The sequence below is a fragment of the Etheostoma spectabile genome, chromosome 13 (assembly GCF_008692095.1).
Source record: "Etheostoma spectabile isolate EspeVRDwgs_2016 chromosome 13, UIUC_Espe_1.0, whole genome shotgun sequence".
Taxonomy (NCBI): domain Eukaryota; kingdom Metazoa; phylum Chordata; class Actinopteri; order Perciformes; family Percidae; genus Etheostoma; species Etheostoma spectabile.
In genome coordinates, this window is record NC_045745.1 from 28609817 (window position 1) to 28632203 (window position 22387).

The 22387-nt window shown below is 40.1% G+C and overlaps 1 protein-coding gene across 5 annotated transcripts in view; it reads left to right on the plus strand.

Moving 5' to 3' along the window:
* The window catches only part of LOC116700421 (seizure protein 6 homolog), a 93208-nt gene that overhangs the window by 65345 nt on the left and 5476 nt on the right, over window positions 1–22387 (plus strand). For all 5 annotated transcript variants that reach the window (XR_004334648.1, XM_032533566.1, XM_032533567.1 and 2 more), the window contains exons 5-11: window positions 7155–7340; window positions 8253–8421; window positions 8967–9133; window positions 9221–9415; window positions 10808–10946; window positions 19577–19773; window positions 22182–22376. Coding sequence is in view for 4 of the 5 variants with exons in the window: in XM_032533566.1 (XP_032389457.1) it covers window positions 7155–7340; window positions 8253–8421; window positions 8967–9133; window positions 9221–9415; window positions 10808–10946; window positions 19577–19773; window positions 22182–22376 (1248 nt within the window). In the remaining variant the exon portion in view is untranslated. The remainder of the gene's footprint in view (window positions 1–7154; window positions 7341–8252; window positions 8422–8966; window positions 9134–9220; window positions 9416–10807; window positions 10947–19576; window positions 19774–22181; window positions 22377–22387) is intronic.

The following is a 22387-nucleotide window of genomic DNA, read 5'->3' on the forward strand; positions in this document are numbered from 1 at the left end:
AACAGAGCTTGAGGTGAAAAAAAAAAAATGCACGTCAAACATAACTAAATTGCTGTACTGATTTTAATGCCGGTCTCTTGTTTAAGTATTAAACAAGAGACCGGCATAAAATAAATCTTGGATGATAAAATGTGGCAAAGATATCCACAAGTGAAAATCAGACACGGATAATATCTGCACCTCGGTACTGAAAGGACTGAGACTGTTATTTGTTGGAGTTTGGGGCACTTCTTTGCAGACAATCAGAAACCAGGATAAGGATGGATTCATACATGACTAGCGTTTTTGTGTTCTATATCAGGGGTCTTCAACAAGGGGTCTGCGACCCCTAGGGGGTCCGTGGAGGTACTGCATGTGGGTCACGAAAGTTTTGGTTGATTAGACTTTTTTTTATATTCCCCCGCCCCTCCTGCAATTTTTTCCACTAATTGAAATGTCTTTAATTACACATTAACATGAATTCAACACACTGTAGTAAACAGATAAATGGAGGCAGAAGATGTCTTTCAGTCATCAATGCACACATGGCACTACAGGACCAGTTTGATATAACACAATTTTATACAATATATATAATTAGTGGGTCCCCGCTCCATCTCGCCATCAGTTTGGGGGTCCTTGGCCTGGAAAACGTTGAAGACCCCTGTTCTATATCATATCAAGAATGTGATTAGAACCAGGATAGGTAGGATGGACACTGGTGTGCATATGAACCTACCCATTCACAATGTGTTGGTGACAGCACAGACCAGAAGAGCAAAGCAGAAAAAAGAAATCAAACTTGGCTATGAAAGAATCAATCTTCTCAGTTGGTTTCTGGCCTAGGACACCAAAATGGCCGGACACGGCACTGCGTCACTCAGTGTCTAGTTTTAGGCTAAGGTTTAGCCAGACCCTCCTTCAGCGCGCTTTGGAGGCTACTCCACATAGCACTCGGGGATGGGAGGAAAACATGCTCTGATTTGACTGCATTTCTTTAAACCAATCAGAATTGCTACGGGCGGCGCTAAACCCCGCACAGAGCCGCTGTAAGATAGTCACTTCCAGTGAAGTCAATTCCAACACAAAGAAAGCAGAAAGAAAAGGAAAATACAGGCATCGGGCAGAATATCCTGCATCATCGGAGCAATCCTGGAAGTGGAACGTCAAGGATGTAGACTACTCAGTGTCTAAGCTCATTTCATTACTTTGTTTAATAAGTTATTTGATAGTACGAGGGCTTCATCTCTAACGTTAACTCAACTTAACACAGCACCTCTAAATCATTTTATAGGTAGATCCTGTTGTGTCTGATGCTACTGTGGATATTCCTCAGCAAATGACATCAATTTTTAGCACGCTATACACCTTTATAAAACACTTGCACATTGACAACTTTCTGTATTGTAATTGTTGCCAGCAATAGTGGCATGTAAAAACCCTGCAGTCAGATGTGTGGCGTTAGTGGTCCATCAATCAACATATTTGTTTTGGAAGTTGAAGGGACAAACTTTGTTACATTAATGAGAAACAAAAATGCAGCGAGCGCATTTCTAGAAGACTAAACAGATTGGAGACACTGAAGATATTTCAATTTGTGTTCCTCTCCTTGGTAAGCAGAGTATCACCTTGTCCTTTATAATAGGCTGTGAGAAATGTGATTGGACAAGCGTGGAGAAGGAGACAGAACTGTGGAGAGATGGATCTCGGCTCAGGGTAATTAATATTTGCTACAGCGTTGACTCTGCCTGCAATGGCAGACTGATGGATGCCTCCATAAGATCAGCAGTGAGCCAGACGCTCGGAACATGATTATAGGGGTGTTTTACTGTTTATATGTAGAGAAGTAGAAGTGTGGGGCAGGAGAGGAGATAACCACTTTTCATGGACACCCTTATCCTTTTCTTTTCAACAACAACAACACACACATACACACACACACACCCCATTCAACAATCCTGTTCAGAGACAGCTACTATATATGAAAAAATGCAATGCATGCATCTGACAAAGAACCATACATAAAACACAAATTACATGTAATGTATCCTGTGTCAGCAACACATTAAATGTGAAATAGCACATGTATCTGTGTAGGGTATAGGGTTTCTTTACATTCTTACTGCAGAATTCCAATTTGCCAAAGTTATTTGGCTCCATGAATCTGAAACCCTAATACAAATTGTATTAATTCATGTAGTCACTATCTTTTTTGTTATTGCAATGGTTGAATCCATATTGTGGTCTGAGTACAAGCCTCAATATCCATACATTTTGGGCTGTTTACTGTCATATTAGCTATAATGGCAACATTATCAGTACTGACACAAATATCATTGGTATTGTGCATATAACATGTAAACACTTGCTATTTTTAATAAGAACAAGCAGCAATTTTAGCCACTAAAACTTCAGGGTCACACACTGCATGCATGTATGTTGAGAGGATACTTCAATCTAAAGTGGTAGCACCCAAATGAGCAAACTAAATACAGCACAGGGAAATGAAATTCTTCTTCCAAAAAGGATAACGACAATTACAGTGCTGGCATTCTAAGTGTAGAGTTCGACTAGTCAAATATATTCAGACGTTTTTAAGAGATGGGTCATGGAATGCTGTTATTTATATAAAAATGGAAATCACTTATATGCATGAGCATTGTGGGTATAATTAAATGTTTCACTGCACGTGCAAATGTGGAGGACCCATAGGCCAATTTTACTCCCGATTAGCAAGTTACTTCTTTATAAAATTAATTAAATTCATGATGGAATTTAACCACAACTTCTTTGTAATATAGTTGATAAAATGACCGCCATCATTTGTAACCTAGTAACATAATAGGTGAGTTTGAATTGTCATTTCAGGATATTGTGAAGTACATAGTAATCATTTGAAAGAAAATCACAATCAATGGCATTGCCAATGGCGATGATGTTTTACAGGAAATATTGATTGGCTGTGACTGATGTGCCAGGTTGACAAGTAAGGTGGAAATGGCCACTGGCAATGATCCACCAATTTGCTACAACTTCTCAGCAGCATTGATGAGATGCTGCCTTTAGTACAAAGTTATTTCTGTTTAATAGCCTTTATTGAGTAAATGACCATAAAAATCGAGTTTTTAACCCAACCACATAAATATCAATAGGGCATATCATGGCAGAACTATGCCCTGGCTTTCTACAACTGAATCCCTTTACCAGTGACACCCCTATTGATCTTTCTGTAAAAAGGCAATGCTTTGGTGCACAGCCAGGACATGAAGCGTGGATGCAGTGAGAATCACACTCTCCCACAAGTCGCCTGATAACTGCAGAGCTATCACCTCCAACAAAACCACAACTGACCAGAGATGACTGCTCATCAGCAAACGCTTTTCTCTCCACGGAAACACATTTTCCTCTTTAAATCTTGATGTTACACATTGCGGATAATATTCTCCAAATGCCCTTTAATTAAATATACTAATAACAATCTACACTACATTCATTATTTGGGTTCTGTTTTCTATCACCCACTTTCATTATCTGCTGCCCTCACCTTGCCAAGTTTGATCTCATTCCAGCTCTCTACCTGGTGGGATTCAGGCAAGACGTGAACTAATACAGTGTAGCTGTTTATTAGGCCTAAATTGAAATGCATTTCATTTGTTTGTTGAAATACAGCGGATAACTTAGGTTTACTGGCTTCTTCATCTCATCTATTGTGTCCTGGTCAACAATATGCTATTGTCCTCTATTGGTTGAAGAGCAACATTCTCCATTTGGCAAATGAAAATGTGCATACAAGAGGATGAGGCCCATTAAAAGGGAGTGTGTTAGTGAATGCACCAAGTGTTTACTTTTTTTTTTAATGATTTCCCGAAAGTTGAGCTTTTGACTTATACGGATAAAGAATCCATACCTAATTATTGGATCCAAAATACAGTTTTATTGTCACATATTTGATAACAAAAATACTTAAAAAGGACAAGTCCATTGCTGTTGCACAAGTATGAGAAAAGGGGAACAAAGCACTGCGGGATGCGTTTCTCTTGAACTTAAAAATAAAAAGGGAAAAAAGTATTTAGCCCATGTTCAGATGCCTGATGATTATGTATTGGTTATGACAAGCTACACATAAAAAGAAATGTTCTAACTTCAAACTGTGCAATTTGAATCCCAAAAGCTTTTATCCATTGTTTCCCCTCATTCTTATTTTTTTATGGGAGCCTATTTTAGAAAAGTATTAAACAAAGTACCAATACATGTCAGCTATAATAGATGTTTGTGAGATATTACAGCATTCATGTCAGTAATGTCTCCTTATTTTGACCTGAGATGCCCTCCTTTGTCTAAACTGCGTAATTTAAAAAAAACAACAACGTTGAAACGCAGTAGGGCGATGGATGCAAATCCATACTAGCCAGGTATGATTGTTACCAATGTGACTATTTCCTCTAAAATACACTGAAACCACTAAAGACATGTCCGTTTCCTGTGGTCCTACAGCACCATCAGCTAATCTTCCTGGCTGTCTGCACCGTGGAGCTATTATTTCTAATGGCAAAACAATCAGACTTTATGGCCAAGCACCACATCTACTGGAATGGGGGCTGCACGTAATTTAATACTTCAGGAATTGGCTCCACAATTTGTGCCTCCGGCTCTCTCGTTGCATGCTCAATAGGGATGTAAATGCTGCTATGATAATAGCAATAACCAGGTTCATTGGAGCTAGTGATAAACTATGAATTGAATGGATGACCCTGGGGCAGTGTGCTTCGTCCTTGTGGCTCAAAGTAGTAAAACACAGTCGACAGGGGCAGTTTTACAAGCCTTTATGGCCATTGTGCATTCAGAGCTGTTTTCCCCAGAGTCCAAGTTCAAAGGATTGATAGAATAAAAACTTTGAATATCCAACTGAGCTTCAAGGTAATGCTAGAAACATTACTAAAGTGTTGTTTCTCATCTAGAAATGACTGCCTTCAATGAAAGCACTTCAAATCCAACTTGCTGCTGAGTGTCAAATCTTTTTGTGCTGTTTAGCCTTTACTAGCTCTGCATCTGTGCAAGCAAAGACACGCAAACCAAACAACCAAACCTCAGAACCAAACAAAAATATTAAAATATTAATGTGCAATTCAATCAATGTGGCCTCTATTCAAGCTCTGAATGTATGATGTGTAGCCGTTTTATTATGGAACATGTGTCAAAATATTTTAACTGTTGGTGTTTACTTCATAAGGACAATTTGATTGGGTCAGGTGTGTCTTAAACCACCAAATCCCAAAACCAGACCAAGTCAGTTAAGTAAACATTAACTTTCAATAATACAGTTATAGGATGTTTTGCCATTTTTACCTTTGATTCATGCGGACAGAAAATTCATATTGCAGTTCTGTGATGTTCAATTTAACACTTGTCAAGCAAAGAAGCTATATGTAAGAACAAGTAGAAACAGGTAAGCACATTTCTAGAGACGGGCTCTCACCAAACAACCCATCAACAATGCAGCTGGAAATAGCTTTGGTCCACCTCTTAATTCTGTTAAAACCCAAATACCTTTAATCATATTAACATAAGCAGATTAAGGTGTTTACACTGCATAGTCCCATGCCTGATTATTATCATAATTGCTTTTAAGAAAGCAAGTACAATTTCAGCGCAGACCGGTCTTTTCAGTATGCCCCTCGTTGTTTTCTCCTTCTATTAGCTCTAATTTAGGCTTTGCATACCCCATTAAGCTGAAACGCAATGTGCAACTTGCTAAGTTTGAGTAAAGTTGCAGCTTTTAAAAAGGTTTTTCCGGTGCACAATCACACTGATTGTAACACAAGCCATAGTGGCTCCAATTATGTTGCCTGTTTTGTTGTTCACGCAATTTTGCAGAACTTTAAAAGTTTTAGTCTGGTCATTAATGTGCCTACACTAATGAGGTAGAACAGTGCGGCTGTTAGACAGGAAGAGAAGGCTGTTTAATAGCTTCCATTACAGACTTGGTTAGCTCACTCCATTATCCATGCGAACTCCATCCCATCCTACACCATTTATTCAAAAACAGGGACAGGACAACAATGCAAAGCTAGTCCAGGAACATTGATCTTTCCCTGCTGGAATCACGACTCTTTGACAACCACAGCGGAGGCAATTCCTCTTCCAGCTATCACATTATAGGCCTGTGATGTGTGAAGAAATAAAAAAGTTAACATGCTAAGTGCCTAGTTTCAACAAAATGTTCAACTGAACAGCAACGTTTCCATTTGTCAACGTACTTGCAGTGGCTCTACACCGCACCACACAGTGATGTTAATTACTGTAGTGCTGCAAACATGTCTCTGTATATTTGCATCCTGCAACAACTGGTAAACTGCAATTAAGTAAGAGCTGGGGGTGTTAATAAACAATGTTGAAGGTTGGTTATGAAGTGTGTGCGTGTGTGTGTGCATGAGTGAGTAAGAGAGAAAATGGGAAGGCATAAATAGAAAAACAATTTGTTTTTCCCCCATTTATATCTAAATATGTATGGGTGCTGAGTGGTGTTTTGGAGGCGAGACAACATGGTCAACAATGCAACACAACAGCGGGGGTTATACACAATGCAGGACACAGAGGATTATGTTGTGGAGCCAGTTAACATTGTTAGCTGTTTGTTTTGGCCAGACTTGGACTTTTGTTCCAAGTGAAACATCGAATCCTGGGAAATTATACATCTAAAAACTTAGTTTATTTTTACAAAAAATAAACCCTTCAGGTCTCAAGACACTGGCAGAACGTTTAACATTGTGATAAAAAGGCAGACCAAGTGGGTCTCTTTATGAAGTGCTTAATTGGGACATACAAATAGTTATTTTTAGTCATTACCGAGCTGCAAAAAAAAAATAAAAAAATGAATTAAGGTGTGATGTAATTGAATTGGTCGCTACTCTGTGACATCTTGGGCATACCACAGTGACAATCACGGATTTCACACAGTTTACTGACATGACATTGGCAGAACCACATTAGCACAACACTCCTCCAAAGTAGTATATCACAACATCATTCATATTGTGCTACTAATCAAATAATGCATTATAAGCCTGTTACATGCCACAGAGATGCCAAAGTTATCACGTTTTACTCATACTGGATTTTAATTAAACTGTCTCCTTTGCCCGTTCTCTCCATTTTTGATTTTATTTCCTTTCCAGCCTTCGTGCTGAGCTGTGCATTTCCCAAAGAGCCTGCTGGTGGAGAAGTTACTGTGACGCACCTCCACGCTGGCGGAGAAGCCTACTTTCGTTGTTTCACCGGCTACAAGTTGCAAGGCCCCAAAATGCTCGCCTGTCGTAATGCAACCACACCATACTGGAGTGGAAAGGAGCCTCGATGTGTGGGTAAGACAAAGTAGTCCTTTGCAACGTGTCATGTTAGCTCATTAACATTAAACGCAGTTCAGGGCAGGTGCAGCAATCTTACTGAACTGAACATAAGAGCTAAAACTGTAATTACACAAAATTAAATCTCTCGAACTGCAAGTCCTTATTTCTTTAGGTTAATTGTGATGCTTGCCAACCTTTTGTTTGAGATCAAATTTCTTTTTTTGAACTCAATTGCCTTCCGGTAGTTAACACTAACTGAGATGCAGACTTCTAAAATAAACTTGCATCTGTAATTAAATGTGTCAAATGTTTTCCATGAAACTTTTTTAAATCAATATTCATTAACATTTTGACAGAAGTCATTTTAGAAGTAAAATATGCTAATAAAAATAACTAGGTATATTGTAAGCCCTCTGCTCTTTTGCTTTCCTCTGGGATACAGGTGATTTTGATTAACGAAAGCTTTCACGTGGTTGTCTTCTACCAAGTTGATTAGTTACACTCCGAGGTCAAATGAGCGTGTTTGCACGTGATTAGCAGCCCAGGTGCTATTCTTTGGAGACGGGGCAGAATAAGGCCATTGGACGTGACCGCCTTAATTAGAACTGGGCTGCGTGTCTATCCTTCTCCTGCTGGTAAAGGCCCATCTTGCCGGTTGCAGCCTTTCTCCGTGCCTTCCTGCAGCTGCACGGAGCTGATAGTGTTACTGCTGCTGTTTTGCTGTTCTCTTTACAGGTCCATCACACACAGTCACACACTCTTAGACCCAGGTGAGCCGCTTAGTGTAGTCCAGCCACAATCCACTGGATATTGATGCAATCTATGCTCTGACAGGGCACCACCACCATAGTTGATGTCATTACTTTTCTCATCTGGTCCCTCCAACTCTGTCTTCTTTTCTTTCCTCTTGCTGCCCTTCTTGTATAGCATCCTGCGGGGGAATGATGAAAAATGCCACCTATGGTCGTATCGTCTCTCCTGGTTTCCCTGGCAACTATAGCAACAATCTGACGTGCCACTGGGTCCTGGAGGCCCCTGAAGACCACCGGCTTCACATTCACTTTGAGAAGGTGGCTCTGGCAGAGGATGATGACAGGTAGTGTACACTACTAAAATCGATCACACGTTAAGCATGTACAGTGTGAATGTTTGTGTGTGTGTGTGTGTGTGTGTGTGTCCTCAGCTAATAGATGGCACAGAGCTTTAAACTCATTTTCTTAACAGTATGCTAGATTATTAAAACCTTCAAAAGCTATAAATAACCCAAATCTTTAGGGAGCGACACATGAATTTGGAAAGACCTTTTTTATCATTATAATCCTTTAACAGTGTTCTATCAAGCGAATGAATTGAAGGGACCACAGAGGGTAGTGAGAGGTAGAAAAACAGCAATTTCATTACATTTTTTCTTCAGTAACTGCTGAGCCACATGGCTATCGTCACACATGGCCATTCGCCTCATTACCGAGTGGTGGAGAATGTTATCGCAAAGTTATTACAGCCACAACTGGAACAGTGAGCAGCTCTCGGATAGCTTGTAACTTCTTTTTGTTCTGCTTCTCTTACCTTTCAAGGTTCACTTTACATCTATTTTAAACTGTCTTCCTTCTCTCTCTCTCTCTCTCTCTCTGTGTTTTTTAGGCTGCTGATTAAGAATGGGAACAACATAGACTCTCCTCCTTTGTACGACTCCTATGAGGTTGAGTATTTGCCAAATGAGGGTGTGCTCAGTACTGGACGTTACTTGTTTATAGAGTTCACCACAGACGGGACCATGACCTCCACTGGTGCAGCCATCAGATACGAAGGCAGGTTGATCACGCATTTTGTATATAGAAAATTGGTGCCTTGATACCTATGTTTGATGCCATGTATTTTTTTTTTTTGGTCAACAGCTTTTGCGAAAGGCATGTGTTATGAGCCTTTTGTGAAGTACGGCAACTTCACCGGCAGCGACTCCACCTATAGTGTGGGTGCAGTGGTTGAATTTTCATGTGACCCTGGCTACACGCTGGAACAAGGCTCCGTAGTGATTGAGTGCGTGGACGCACAAAACCCACAGTGGAATGAGACTGAGCCGGCTTGTAGGGGTGAGTCAACAGATTTCATTCGCTCGAGTAATTGTGAGATAAGAAATAATTTTTTAAAAATGTGCTTCCACTGAAGCAGAACTTAGAGGCAGATATGACTGACCTAAATGCCTGAGGCTTTCATTGTGTGCTTGATCATTGCAGGAGTTGTTAAAGTATATTTTATTCAAATATTAAAGACCACTGGCAGTTAACTATATCTTCCTAAGCTGCTTTTCTCTGATCCATGATACATTTCCCATTAAAATTGTACTATGATATTCTTACTTTACTTTGTTGTGTGTGCTTGCAAGGCTGGCATTACACAAGTGCTTACAGTTTTTTTTTACCAATTGCTTAAACGCAATTTTGCACACTAGGCTGGTTTCCTCAAAATACTTAAAACACACACTCAAACTGCAAAATACCTCATAAATCCTGCAAAATGAAGCACTGCAACCAAAACTACATGTAGCATTATCAAAATCAAACTTTGGCACCAAATGGCAGACACTTCATTCATATTACCAGATGTTTGTCTTACCAACTACACACTGTAGGGCATAATGAAAATCATTCTCATCTTTAGCATGCTTTGCCCTAATACTAAAATAGTTCAAGTTGTAGAAAATTCTTCAGATTGTTCGCATGCACAGAAATGTTTGCAGATACACACATGCTGTTGAAATTTGAATATGTTTACATTGGACTGAACAAAAATATGCTCACAAAAAAACAGTAAACTGAAAAAGAAAATTGCAGATTTTCAGAATTAACAAAATGTGCAGGAAAAATAGATAAAAAAACATAATTAGGCAGCATCTTGCCGCACAGCTTGGTCTTCCATTGTTGTACAAAAAAAAAGAAAACACTCACCTGTTGTGTTTTCATACTGCCTTCTTCCTGATTAACTACCCCTTCCCTTCTCCTCTCACTCTCTCTCTCAGACACACACACACACACACACACACACACACACACACACACACTAAAACGCTGACCTTACTCTCGGTCTTTGTAGAGTGCATGGTCATTCTGCCACACAAGCTGGATATGGGAAAATTTAATTTCATCTACTATGGGTCATGGTCATCAAGCGGTTCAGTGGTAGTGCGCAGCTTTACAAGGTTCATGTCAAGGAGCCTGCACACTCCATTTCCACTGGGTTTTATTAAGCATTAAGCAGAGTGTGGTTCAATCCTATGAATTCACATGCAGTTTATGTATCAACATGTTTATGTTTATTTCTTTCACTGTTTTACTTGCTCATCACAAATGGCTTGTTTTGATATATACTTTGCTTTCTAATTTACATGTTACATTGATTGTAATCAAAACAATTCTGTGTTTTGAAATATGTCATTGCATATATTTGTTTCTCAGCGTCACCCTGAGGTGTTTTTTGCGTTGCAGCTGTTTGCAGCGGAGAGATCACAGACTCAGCCGGTGTGGTGCTGTCTCCTAATTGGCCTGAGGCTTACGACAAGGGTCAGGACTGCATCTGGGGTATCCATGTGGAAGAGGACAAGAGGATCATGCTTGACATCCAAGTGTAAGGGACTTCACTCAGGTGTACGACAAGACATCACACAAGGAGGTCCGAGAGGAGCTCAGATTGACCCTGAGATGTTAAACACTCCGTCTCCGGACACAAACACACGCACGCCAAGTTTCTTTCTCATCTATTCTCTCACTCACACACTACAACACGCACGTGAGGGAGTGTTTCTGTGGTTGCAGTCACTAATTAGATTTTTTTTCCATCCGCTGCATTAAGAATTCTGTGTAGCTTCCAGCTTGCTTTCTGACCAGATTAGCCAGTAAGCCTCCCTGGTCCCACTTCCCTGGTGTGTATCTCAGAGTTGGCTTTGAAATGAATATGCTCTGGCAGTGAACTACTCTGAGCCACTTATCCAGCTTTCCCAACTGTAATTCAACGCAAATTTACACACATGCACACAGATGACCCAATAGACATTGGCACACTCGTTTCTCCTTCACCTATATTACTGAAGATAAATGTCCCATCCAACTCACACACCCTTACTTTCTTTTCCAATGTAATACTCTTAAAAAAGGAGTGTAAATTATCACATTTCTTTTTTCTTAATGTTACCCTAAATGTTTCTTTAAAAGTAAAACTATACAAGTGTGCATTAGGATATGCCTCTTTGTCTGTTTGTCTTATATTGATTCATTGGATTGCCTTGTTTGAGTGATTCCCACAATATTTCCACAACTGTGGATCCTGTAGAATGGACAAAAACTACAACATAAGTAATTTGTGTTATTGCCTGTAGCACTTGCACACAATAGAGCACAGAGAGTTTAAATTAAACCAGTGGGAATACTGCCTGAGGTTGGAGGAAAAACAGTCACTCAAATCTCAAAAAGAAACTACGGCTATTGGTCATCTATGCGTGCAGGCATTCCACCCTTCAGTTTTAATGTTGGGTTTTCCATTATAATTAATTCATTCTTCCGTATATTTCTGAACAGTCGATGAAATTGCAAGCTTTAATTTTGACGTGGGGTCTGGATGCTGTGCAGATAGATTGAAATCCATAGTGGTAGACCGCCTACAAAAAGCAATTATATTTGGTTGTTACATTTTTTAGTTACTTGGGCAGTAAAAAGAAAACATATACTAAAGTTTCCATAAGACACATCTTTTTGCGGTCAAGAGCAATGCGTAAAACACTGATTTTTTCTTAATAAATGCAAAGAACTAAATAGATAATTCTTATTTAACAGAAAGTCATGTGCTGTGCAATCTCTGTAGAACTGCATCAAACTGACATTCTCATCTGTGTGGTGGTGTTTTTTTGTGGCAAAGGATCATCTCTTTGTGGTATTCCACAAATCACTGCTGACACAAGAAAAAGAAGAGTATTTACTGTTCACTTCGATCGGGAAACAATTTGGGAAGAAGCTGCACTACGCCCCAGGATCAGAGTGAATTGGACACAGTCCACAAACATCATGATTTGGCTCGGAGTCATTACCACAATCAGTCTGTGTACCTATAGCGTCTGCCCTTTTACTGAAAACAGAAGAAATCCTACTGATACCAATATACTTTGGAATTAGATAGATTTCTCAAATTGACTGCAGAATAAAATGTATTGCGTGCCATTTTACAACGTGTTGCTTAATAACCAGTAAATCTAAAATATACTTTACTGGAAAAGCTCCATGGATTCCCTCGAAGTGGTGGCATATAATATAGTATACAGGCTCAGGTTACAGTGACTGATTTATGAGCCATCCCTCAAACATGATCCACAGATCAAAGGGAATAATAGCATCAGAGGAAACTAATTATTCACAATTTCTGAAGGATTTTTGTGTGACCCTCCCTGTTCTTTAGTTGGAGACTAAGACAAGTGATTATTATAGTCTGTTAAAATGTTAAAAGTCAACCAGAGCACGTTGTGTTAAAAAGATCAGAGAGGATTTTCTAATACAGGAATAAACAAGTTTGATTTGAGGTAAATTCTGAGATCCCTTTTATTGCGCCCGCCATTTATTTGTTTTTATCCGAGCCACAGGAGGCTGCTCGCTGGAAATTAATGATGCTGTGGCCAGCTCTAGTTTATCTCAAGGTTGGTCACGCATGGATGATCACTGCAGCAGAAACCCACAGCTTGTCTGATCCCCGCAGACCCTCCCATTACCCTTACGTCTGGTCCGCTCATGGCGAGAATAGCATTCCTAAAGATAGGTCAACATGGAATTTGTGTGTTTGCGTACACACGTTATGCATGTTGAAGTGACAAAAGGCTCTTGTGGATGAGAGCTGTCTCATTATAAGGGTGGGCACACACTTTTCCACATTAATGAGAATGTTTTCTGTGTTATCATTCATCACTGTGCCTGTGCTGGCAATTACAGTGGAGCAGTGTGCATAATGAGGACTGATTAATTAATTTAGGCCAAACAGGAGGGCTGGCTCTTTGCTAATTAACATGGAGCATGGCTTGAGCAAGAGCAGGAGGCAAGAGGTTACAGCTGACATTCCCACCTGTGGAGCACAACAAGGTAAAATGATTCACATGTTGAGTTTAGCATTCAGGGTGTATTGTAAAGTAGAAATGAGTAACACACTTTAACACAGAGAGGAAAGTCCGTTCTATGTTTTGTCAGTTTACAGAGAAGCATCAGGGATGATTCAGATAGAACATTCTGGGTTTATAGAGTCCTCTTGTGGAGACTCGGAGCATTACGTGCCATTTGCAAGTGTACTTGTGCTGGATAGATGCCCAGGAAATAAATAGGCATTTTAATTTAAAAAGATAACAGTTTTTGGCTGAGCAGAACAATTCAAATGTCAAATATATGTAGGAAAAGATGTAGGGTGACTATTGAAAGCTTAACATTGAAAGCAATTTCCATTATGTTAGAGTTACTGGATATATTTCAGTTTCTTCAGACTTGACAGGTCAGTGAAGGTGATAAAATGCCTAGGTCTCTGCAAAACACAGCTGTCATCCCTTCATCCGCAGAATGGAGCTGGTGCATTTTTTTTTTTTTTTTTAGAGGAGTTTTCAGAAAGTCCTATTTCAAAAACAGACCTCTGGAACTTTGCAAAAAAACAAGTCACGTCGATGAAGGACAACTCTAAAGTATTGCTTTTAAATTGTTTTTGAAATAGGCTTTGTGCATCGTTTCCCGTGAGCTTTAAAATCCATTTTTACACTCTCACACATCACTATTTTGCCATCACTATGGCTAGAAGTACTTTGAGGCTGATGATTGGTGATTTCTTTAAGCTGATTTCTGAGTTGTGCCAGTATATATTTGAATCATTTGACTGGCTGCCTATTTTATGCTCTTAATTATTTCTTTGTCTTCAAGAATGAAATAATACAGTAAACAAAAACAATTATTGCAGGGGTCAAAACTGTGGTACTTCATGGTAAAAAAATAATGTCACATTAAAATGGAACACAGGAGCAGGAGTGACTGCTGTTCTTTCTGGAGTAATTGCCAGGTCGCTACAGAGAAGGCAGCTGAGTAACCTGCAGCAACTCACTACAGAGTGCTGCGTGAGTCTGGACTGCAGAAACTGTGTTTGGCATTTTGTGTTGATACCAGGATTTCGAAAGCACTTCAAGCAGGCAGAGGAGCAACTGAATGGGGTCAGTGAGACCATTTAAAGTCCCCCTGTAGACGTGTTGTAAAGCATGAGAGAATATTGTTGTGATTAGGATCTTTGTTTAGAATGGTAAAAAAAAAAGAAGAAAATTCCTGAAAAGGGGCATGAAGCTATGGCTGCACAATGTGAGGAAATAAATAATTGCAATTATTTCAACTGATATTGCAATTGCGATATGATGCACGATATTGGAGGGAATGATCATTTTGGTGATTTTTGCGAGGAACTGCACCAAAAGTTCTTTTTTTTTAGTCTGTAAGTTACAATTTCTAGGCTGGGACGTCTCTGAAGCACCACAATACTTAATTAACAATAGTTTGACACATCTTGCCTTTAACAAATATTGCACCCCTGTGCGACTTGGATATTGCTCTAGTCCATACTGCGATTTTGATAAAATTGCGATTAATTGTGCAGCCCTACTGGAAGCACATATACTCCTTCTCCCTCATTTAAAGACTGTGGATCTGGACTCGCCCCATCCACCACCACTGCTCGTGCTAGGTTGACACTCATTTGGTGACAACATTATGGCATAGGTTGCTGGTATAGAGATTCAGCCATAGGCCCGTGTACCCCATTCACATAACCCTGCAGGCGTGCACGCAATCTGCAGTGATAGTTTCGGCATCCTATCTGAACCGTAAGTCAGACTCAGAATCAGATGATGCCCTGAAATCAGCAACTATCAGATGTATCAGAATGGTTAGTGTTGTTAGCATCTATTATTAATAGAGACTGTGTGTTTTCGCTCTCTGTACTGAGAGTCCACTCTACACTGGAGGTTTCTTTGCTGGTTCGACAGCGATTGGTTTATAGATTAGTGACATACGTTGTCAAGCTTGTCCAGGATACATTTGAATGTTAGGTTTCAGGGAAGTGCACAGACATCTACCCTTCCAGGTGAGGAATATGATAACATGTTTCTAGTGACAAACTTTGCACAGATAGGCCTATAGTACAGTTAAGGTCCTAACCTTTAGGAGAAGTGAACATGAGAAAAACACATTTGAGTGCAGGGGGACTTTAAAGGCACGAAGATTGACTGGAGCATTGTTAATAAGAGACTTTAGGAACCCAGACAGCAGGGGCGATTCTGGGATCAAACCTTTACTGGGGTTCAGCCCTTAATGAGAATGTGACACAAATAGAGTGCACCCTCCACCCCGCTACTAAATCAGTAATGTCATTAGCCAATAATCGCTGAGATAGCTACTGAACAACATCAGGTAACGTTTTTTGACATTGTTAATATATGATGGAATTAAACCTGTCACAATAACAGTAGTTTCGAACAATTTGACACATTGTTCTAACATTCAGGAATTTTAGTGGTTTACGTTTCAATTTGGGTTCTAATCTGCGCCATGAAATTACAGACTTCTTCTCTGGGGACTACTAACATTAAACTTCACAACCGTCTACTGCTCTTCCTCTGACAGATCAGATAGAGACTTAGCCAAAACCTGGAGTCGGGCACAACCACCTGTGATTGGCCAACACTGTGTTTCTGTTAATCCTGTTATGGACTGGGTTACAGGTTAGCATTGGCCACACCGACACAGGATATTAAACCGGTTTAAAGCCCTTTGACCCTGCAATTGTTTGTCACTGACAGACATCTTTGCAAACTCTGTCTTAAAGCACCAAAATTTATTTAAAATAAAAAAAGTGAGGTTTTTTGTTGTTGTAATTTTTAGGGTGCCTTCAGCCTACCAGACAGGGGGAAAGGTTACAGTGTGTCAAGTGGGAAAGCGTACAATTCGCCAATGCTGTCGACTATAAATTTAATGTTTTTTGGATATGGCTGCAGTGTTGGCCTTGTATCTTTTCTGACAGCCAATCAAAGTTGTTGTCAGTTGTGAAATAACAATTGCAGATGCAGGTTTTTGAAAGAAGAAAAAAAGCTAAGTTTAGTGCAGATGTCACAGAGATTTGTGGGATGGCACAGGCAAAATTATTTGACTCAAAGACAAAGACGTCCTAGAGCAAATCCTCAGCTGAAAATCGGAAGACAAACTCTAGACTTTGATGTCTCCATGATGAAGATGAGACACAGAGCTGCTTTGACGTCTAAAAGATGATGATTAACTGAAAGCAGATTTCATCAAGTGCATGTTTGTGGTATACGGTTGCAAGGAAAGGCCCAAGATCAGCAGCTATATTATTGAGCTCTTTCACCATACCAGATAAGGACAACAAGCTAAAGAATATGGTGTTGTGGCATCAATAAGATGTACTAATGTGAAGGAGAGTAGAATGCATTAAAGTAGAGAAAAATAGATCCATGTGAAAACCCTCTGGAGAATGGCTAAACCTGTACAATATGTAGCAAAATCGAGCAACAGATGCTTTATTTGTGTGTCGAGTTTGATGATATTCAGAGACTGACAGTACCACATCTGTCCTTCTCCGGTAGCCTTAATGCAGGGAGACCTTTTGGAGGAGATAAGGTGAAATGAAGTACAAGGATAAGGTGGATATCCTTGTTGACATGAGCAGCATGTGCAGGATAGAACCTGAATAGAATTGAAGTGTGAGATGTGGAGATTAAAAAAAAGATGCAAACAATTCAACTGTGGTGTTCCTCTGTGACAGTATTACTCCTCCTGCTAATAAAACGTCTCATTGTCATTCCATGACACTGTGTGTGAAGGGGGCATCTTATTCATGGACTATGCCTCAAAGAATGCAGGTGCCCAGAGTGTGAAATTATTAGTTCATTGTTCTCCTTCTCTTTTTTTTGCTCTTAAACAAATGTCATTTTAAGTTGCGCCATTTCCATATATGCATTAGGTGTTCCCATGGCAGTTTGGGAAATGGAAACTGGCATTGTCATTCCTGTCACTTTTACCCCAGCCACTGATTGTTGGAGAACACAGAGGTGTAAATTGCCTAAGCTGTCCAACTAACCAGAGGGACCACATTGTCACTCAGCACCTAATTTCACTCCCATTCATGCAGCTGGCATCTATTTTTGTCCGTTTTGGCTGTGACTTTTAATTTTAGCACCAGCACATTGCACAAACAGGCAATGGAATTCAGTCATTGCAGTTATGTTTCTGTCTTAAATAGTCCCTGCAGGGGACGAGCTAGCTTCAACTAGTGATCCATAATGACTGTACACCTTGTGGGTCTAATTATATAAATTGTTCTTTAATGCCTAGTCTGGGTGAATAAAGCTTAAGTGGGTGCATTTTGTTTGCATGCTTGTTTCTACTGGCAGTAATGTGGAAATTCTATGGGGGAGATTGTGAATAGAGGAAACCCCATCAAGGGCTCTTATACTGAATTTTTTCCATATATGCATATAAAAACATGTTCAGTTGTCTAGTCTCATTGCCATAAAACAAATGAGACATGCACCTCAAACTCAACTCTTAACACAAGTGAGTCTGTGTATCAATGTGTCCCCACAAGTTCCCCTCTCAAAATGAAAAAGAAGAGGCCAAGTCATCTCAATAATATATATAGTGTGTTAAACAGGTGATTCAAATCAGTGAGCATGTACATATTAAATAAATAAAAACAGTGTGTTATTTATCTTTGTGGTAAAGTGATACATGTTGCATTCATTACCTCAGAGGAAAATAGTACCAAACAATACATTTAGCATGTGTCATTTTTGCATGTCTTTAATGGAGATGCATCATTGTATTTTGCACCCAAATGTTTGTATGATTTCTGTGAATTGGACATTTAAATTCATATTTTCGCATCCACTGAAAGAATATTTTAAAACAAGTTGGTCTTTGTTTATTTAACCTTAAATATTGCACCACATGTTACTTCATGTGTCCTCCTGCTGATGTATTGCTTACATTTAAATGTATGCATTGCATGCATGTCTTTTTAATTTCTTTTTTTTTCTGTTCTTTTCTTCTTCTTGAAAAAGTTTGACCTCTCTATTAACTCTATTTCTATGTTCCTGTTGATTGTCCTGTGACCTCACTGATTTGAATCACCTTCTGTATGTCTTTCAGGTGCTGTGTGATTATTTATTGTAATCAGCAGTGCAAATGAATAGAGAACGGCTGCGGGTTTGTTACCATGATGGGAAAATAGTTTGGTTTGCTTGGTCAGGCACAGCAAATGGAGGTGGCAACCTCATGCAGGGGAAAGGTGATTAAATAGCTACAAATGCAGTCCTCCTGTGACGTGCATAAAGAATGGCATTGTGCCATTATTGCTATTATGTTCTGTTCAACACAGCTTGTGAATATAACACAAAACAATCATGCAACCAATTTGCACTGCTAGTTGGACACCTGCCTTAAGGCACATAAATAGCAACTACTTTCACCTGCTTATTATATCAGTGGGGAACTACAACTTCTGTGGCTTATGTTTTTTTTTTTACCATTCTCCATCCCCTGTGTGTGAATGAATGTAAGGCCTTACTGATGTTCTCTAAAGGACGTATGAATCTGCAAATGGAAAAGGTTAATGCATTCTCAAGTTATTATGACAGAAGAGAATCTGTCTAACTGATGCTTGGCTGCCTCATATTCAATTTTATATGAGCATTATAGCTAACATTTAGATATTTAAATTTTTTATTAGATCTTATTTACACATCCAAGGCCTTTACTCTTCAAATACTGTTCTATAATCCTACTGTTCATGCATTGCAGTTTTTTTGTATAGGTCTAGTGACCTCAATGATAATATTATATTATGCTCATATATTTGCAGATATACAAATATATAATACATATTCATGAGACCGATGTGGGGAGCGAAGAGACATACATCATGAATTATTTAGTGTTTACTTCACATCAGATCCATCCAATATAAACAGAATTAATATTTTTGAAGTGCTGCTGACATCGCCTTATGCCATCAGCTTTTTCTTTCATCAGCCAAGGAAGATAAGAGTCACTTAACTGTTCAAGCTCCGAGCAAAACACACAACAAACAAACCACGTAACCACAGACATGGGACATTCTGTATAGCTATACATCAACGTGTTAATTCATATCATTCAGAAGACATTTAACAGCCTTTCTGTCTGTTCTAGTCTCAACGTCGGTAAGAATGACCTGCTGACCTTTTATGATGGAGATGACCTGACGGCAAACATCCTAGGCCAGTACAGCGGCACACGGCCACACTTTAAGCTCTATACCTCCATGGCAGATGTCACTATTCAATTTCAATCGGATCCTGCAACCAACATCTATGGCTACAACAACGGCTTTGTGGTCCACTTCTTTGGTAAGGCTGTGGTTTTGGTTTTATTTTTGATTAAGTTGTGACATTTCTTTTTTTAACACAAATAACCTTTTTCTTAGGTTAGCCACAGTCCATTAGCCTGGTCCTACCAGACTCTCGTACATTTCATTCCCTCTCCAATAGAGCTCAACAGTACCGCCCTTCCTTCGAGAAACCTTGGGTTCCAGTAGCAAATTTTCCATTCATTTCTCCCATTAACATCTGGAAAAATCCGTGTATAGGGAGTCTTAAATCATGCCTTAGGTTAACCAGCTACCAAGTGACTCATAAACATACAATATATCATTTTCAGTGAAAAAACAAACAGAATATCTCAAAAAAGTCAAAGATACACGACTGTGTAAATATTTTCATTATCGAGCAAAGGAACTACTCATCAGATAAACCACAACACACTGACTAAAGGAAGCTAAGGTTTGTTTAGCTATTTGGCTATTTAGTCAGAGTTTGAGACATTATTTAAGACGGAATCAAGCTGTCAGCTCTAGCGGATAGCCGATTTAGCTAAACTGACGTTAGCTTCCCGGCAGAGGCTAACGGCATCTATGTGAGCATATACAATTTATGTGGTAGCTGGTTTTACATCTTCAATCATTGATTATGATTTAATGGCTTATACTCCAATTGTCAATGGAGAAATTGCATTGTATTTTTACCCACTGTGGGCGGGACTGTTTCTTCGTTCAAGGCGGGTATTCTGTTGAAGTTTAAAACTACTGGATCTACCCAGAGCCACTCTGGATCTGCCCTAACCAATCGCTAATGTTTGGTCCTGACGTCGATGCCATGTCTTTTCTCCGACGCTTCATTGTTCCAACCTCTCAATAATCCAAAAAAGTCCCTTTGGTCCTACAGTCCACAAGTCCGACATCCCTTTGTTTAAAAAAAAAAAAAAGCCCTCTGCTCTGACATCCCATTGTTCCGACCATATAGGCTTTTTGGGCCCTCCCACAAGGTAATGTAACCCCATTTGTACGGGTCCTATCCCCTGAACAAATCGGCTATCCTAACCTTAACCACTCAAGGTCAAATGACCAACCCCAATCCAGTAGCAGAGTGGCAATCGGGAGAGTCAGGACTTTTTCCGGTGGGCCAGTGTTTTGAGGCCGCAAGGGCCGGTCTGATAATAGTGCCGCTGACGCTGCCTGGCCGCTGCCCCTGCCCGGCCGCTGCCCCTGCCCGGCCACTACCCCTGCCCGGCCCCTGCCCCTGCCCCCAGACGCTGCCCCGGCCCCTGCCCCTGCCCCTGCCCCTGCCCCCAGACGCTGCCCCTGCCCGTGGACGTTTTTATGGGAGGTGATCCACAAAAGCCGGTCGGAACAATGGGCTGTTGGAGCAGAGGGTTTATTTTTTCACAAAAGCCTATATGGTTGGAACAATGGGATGTCAGCGCAGAGGGTTTATTCTTATAGGACCAAAAGGATTTTTTTCTGGGTTATTGAGAGGTCGGGAAACAATGGAGCATCAGAGAAATGGGCGTTCCCCGTGATGTTGGCTTAGCATCGCTAGCTTTCGCCTTTGCCAACTCCTTCACTACTACACATCTTTTTCCGCCGCCATCACGCAACTAAAACTCAACCTCAACGTCATGGTTCTCAGCCAGTCCTTCTTTTCGCTGGTTGGACCGGTAATATACCACAAACCCAGACCTAGTACTGAAGGAATATGAAAATTGAGCAGAAGTTTGTAAGAGGGCAGAGCCAGACTAGCAGTCCATAGCTTTCTCTTAGAATAAAATGTATTATACAATTTTAGTGTAAAATCTCTTTTGCAAGACAGAGAAGAAACTAAACAATGTTACCACCAATCGTGGAATGTAAAATGTTGAACCGGCAGGTTTCCAATTTTTTAAAAAACCAAATGTGTTCCTCTTTTTCTTGATTTGCTTCTGTCTGTCTTCTGGCTTATCCCAGGTGCACAGGATGAGATAACAACAACCAGAAACAAAATAATAGGGTACACTTTGACATCAGCTGGTTTTGCCCACTGCTTTGTGTTCTTGGCCCTGTATGCTTCAGTTTGGGAGGTGCAGATTGACTGCTGCCAAACCACATGCTGTGTTTCTCCCAGCAAACATCACAAGCCTCTATTTACATTGTCCTCCCAAACTGCTGCTGTTAAGTGCACAAACAACTTACAATTTGCAGTTGTATTCATTCCCTTCAGAGGAGGTTGTTATATTTTGTTATACGTTGTTTATATTATATTATGTTTCCTTGAGGAACCTCGCCATGTGTCTCTTTACAATCCCACATAAAGAATGAACATTACACAAGGAAACTGAACAATGTCTTTTCTCATTGTGTCAACATAAATAGGTAGACTATCTGTAATTTCCATTCCCCATTCTGTCTCTCCTCTCTCCAACATAACTGCGCCAACGCCAACAGAGGTTCCAAGGAACGACACCTGCTCTGAGCTACCGGAGATCACCAATGGCTGGAAGAGCACGTCCCACCCTGACCTCATCCATGGCACCGTCATTACCTACCAGTGCTACCCTGGGTATGAGCTGGTGGGCTCGGAGATTCTCATGTGCCAGTGGGATCTCACTTGGAGCGGTGATGTGCCGAGATGTCAGGAAGGTGAGAGGAAG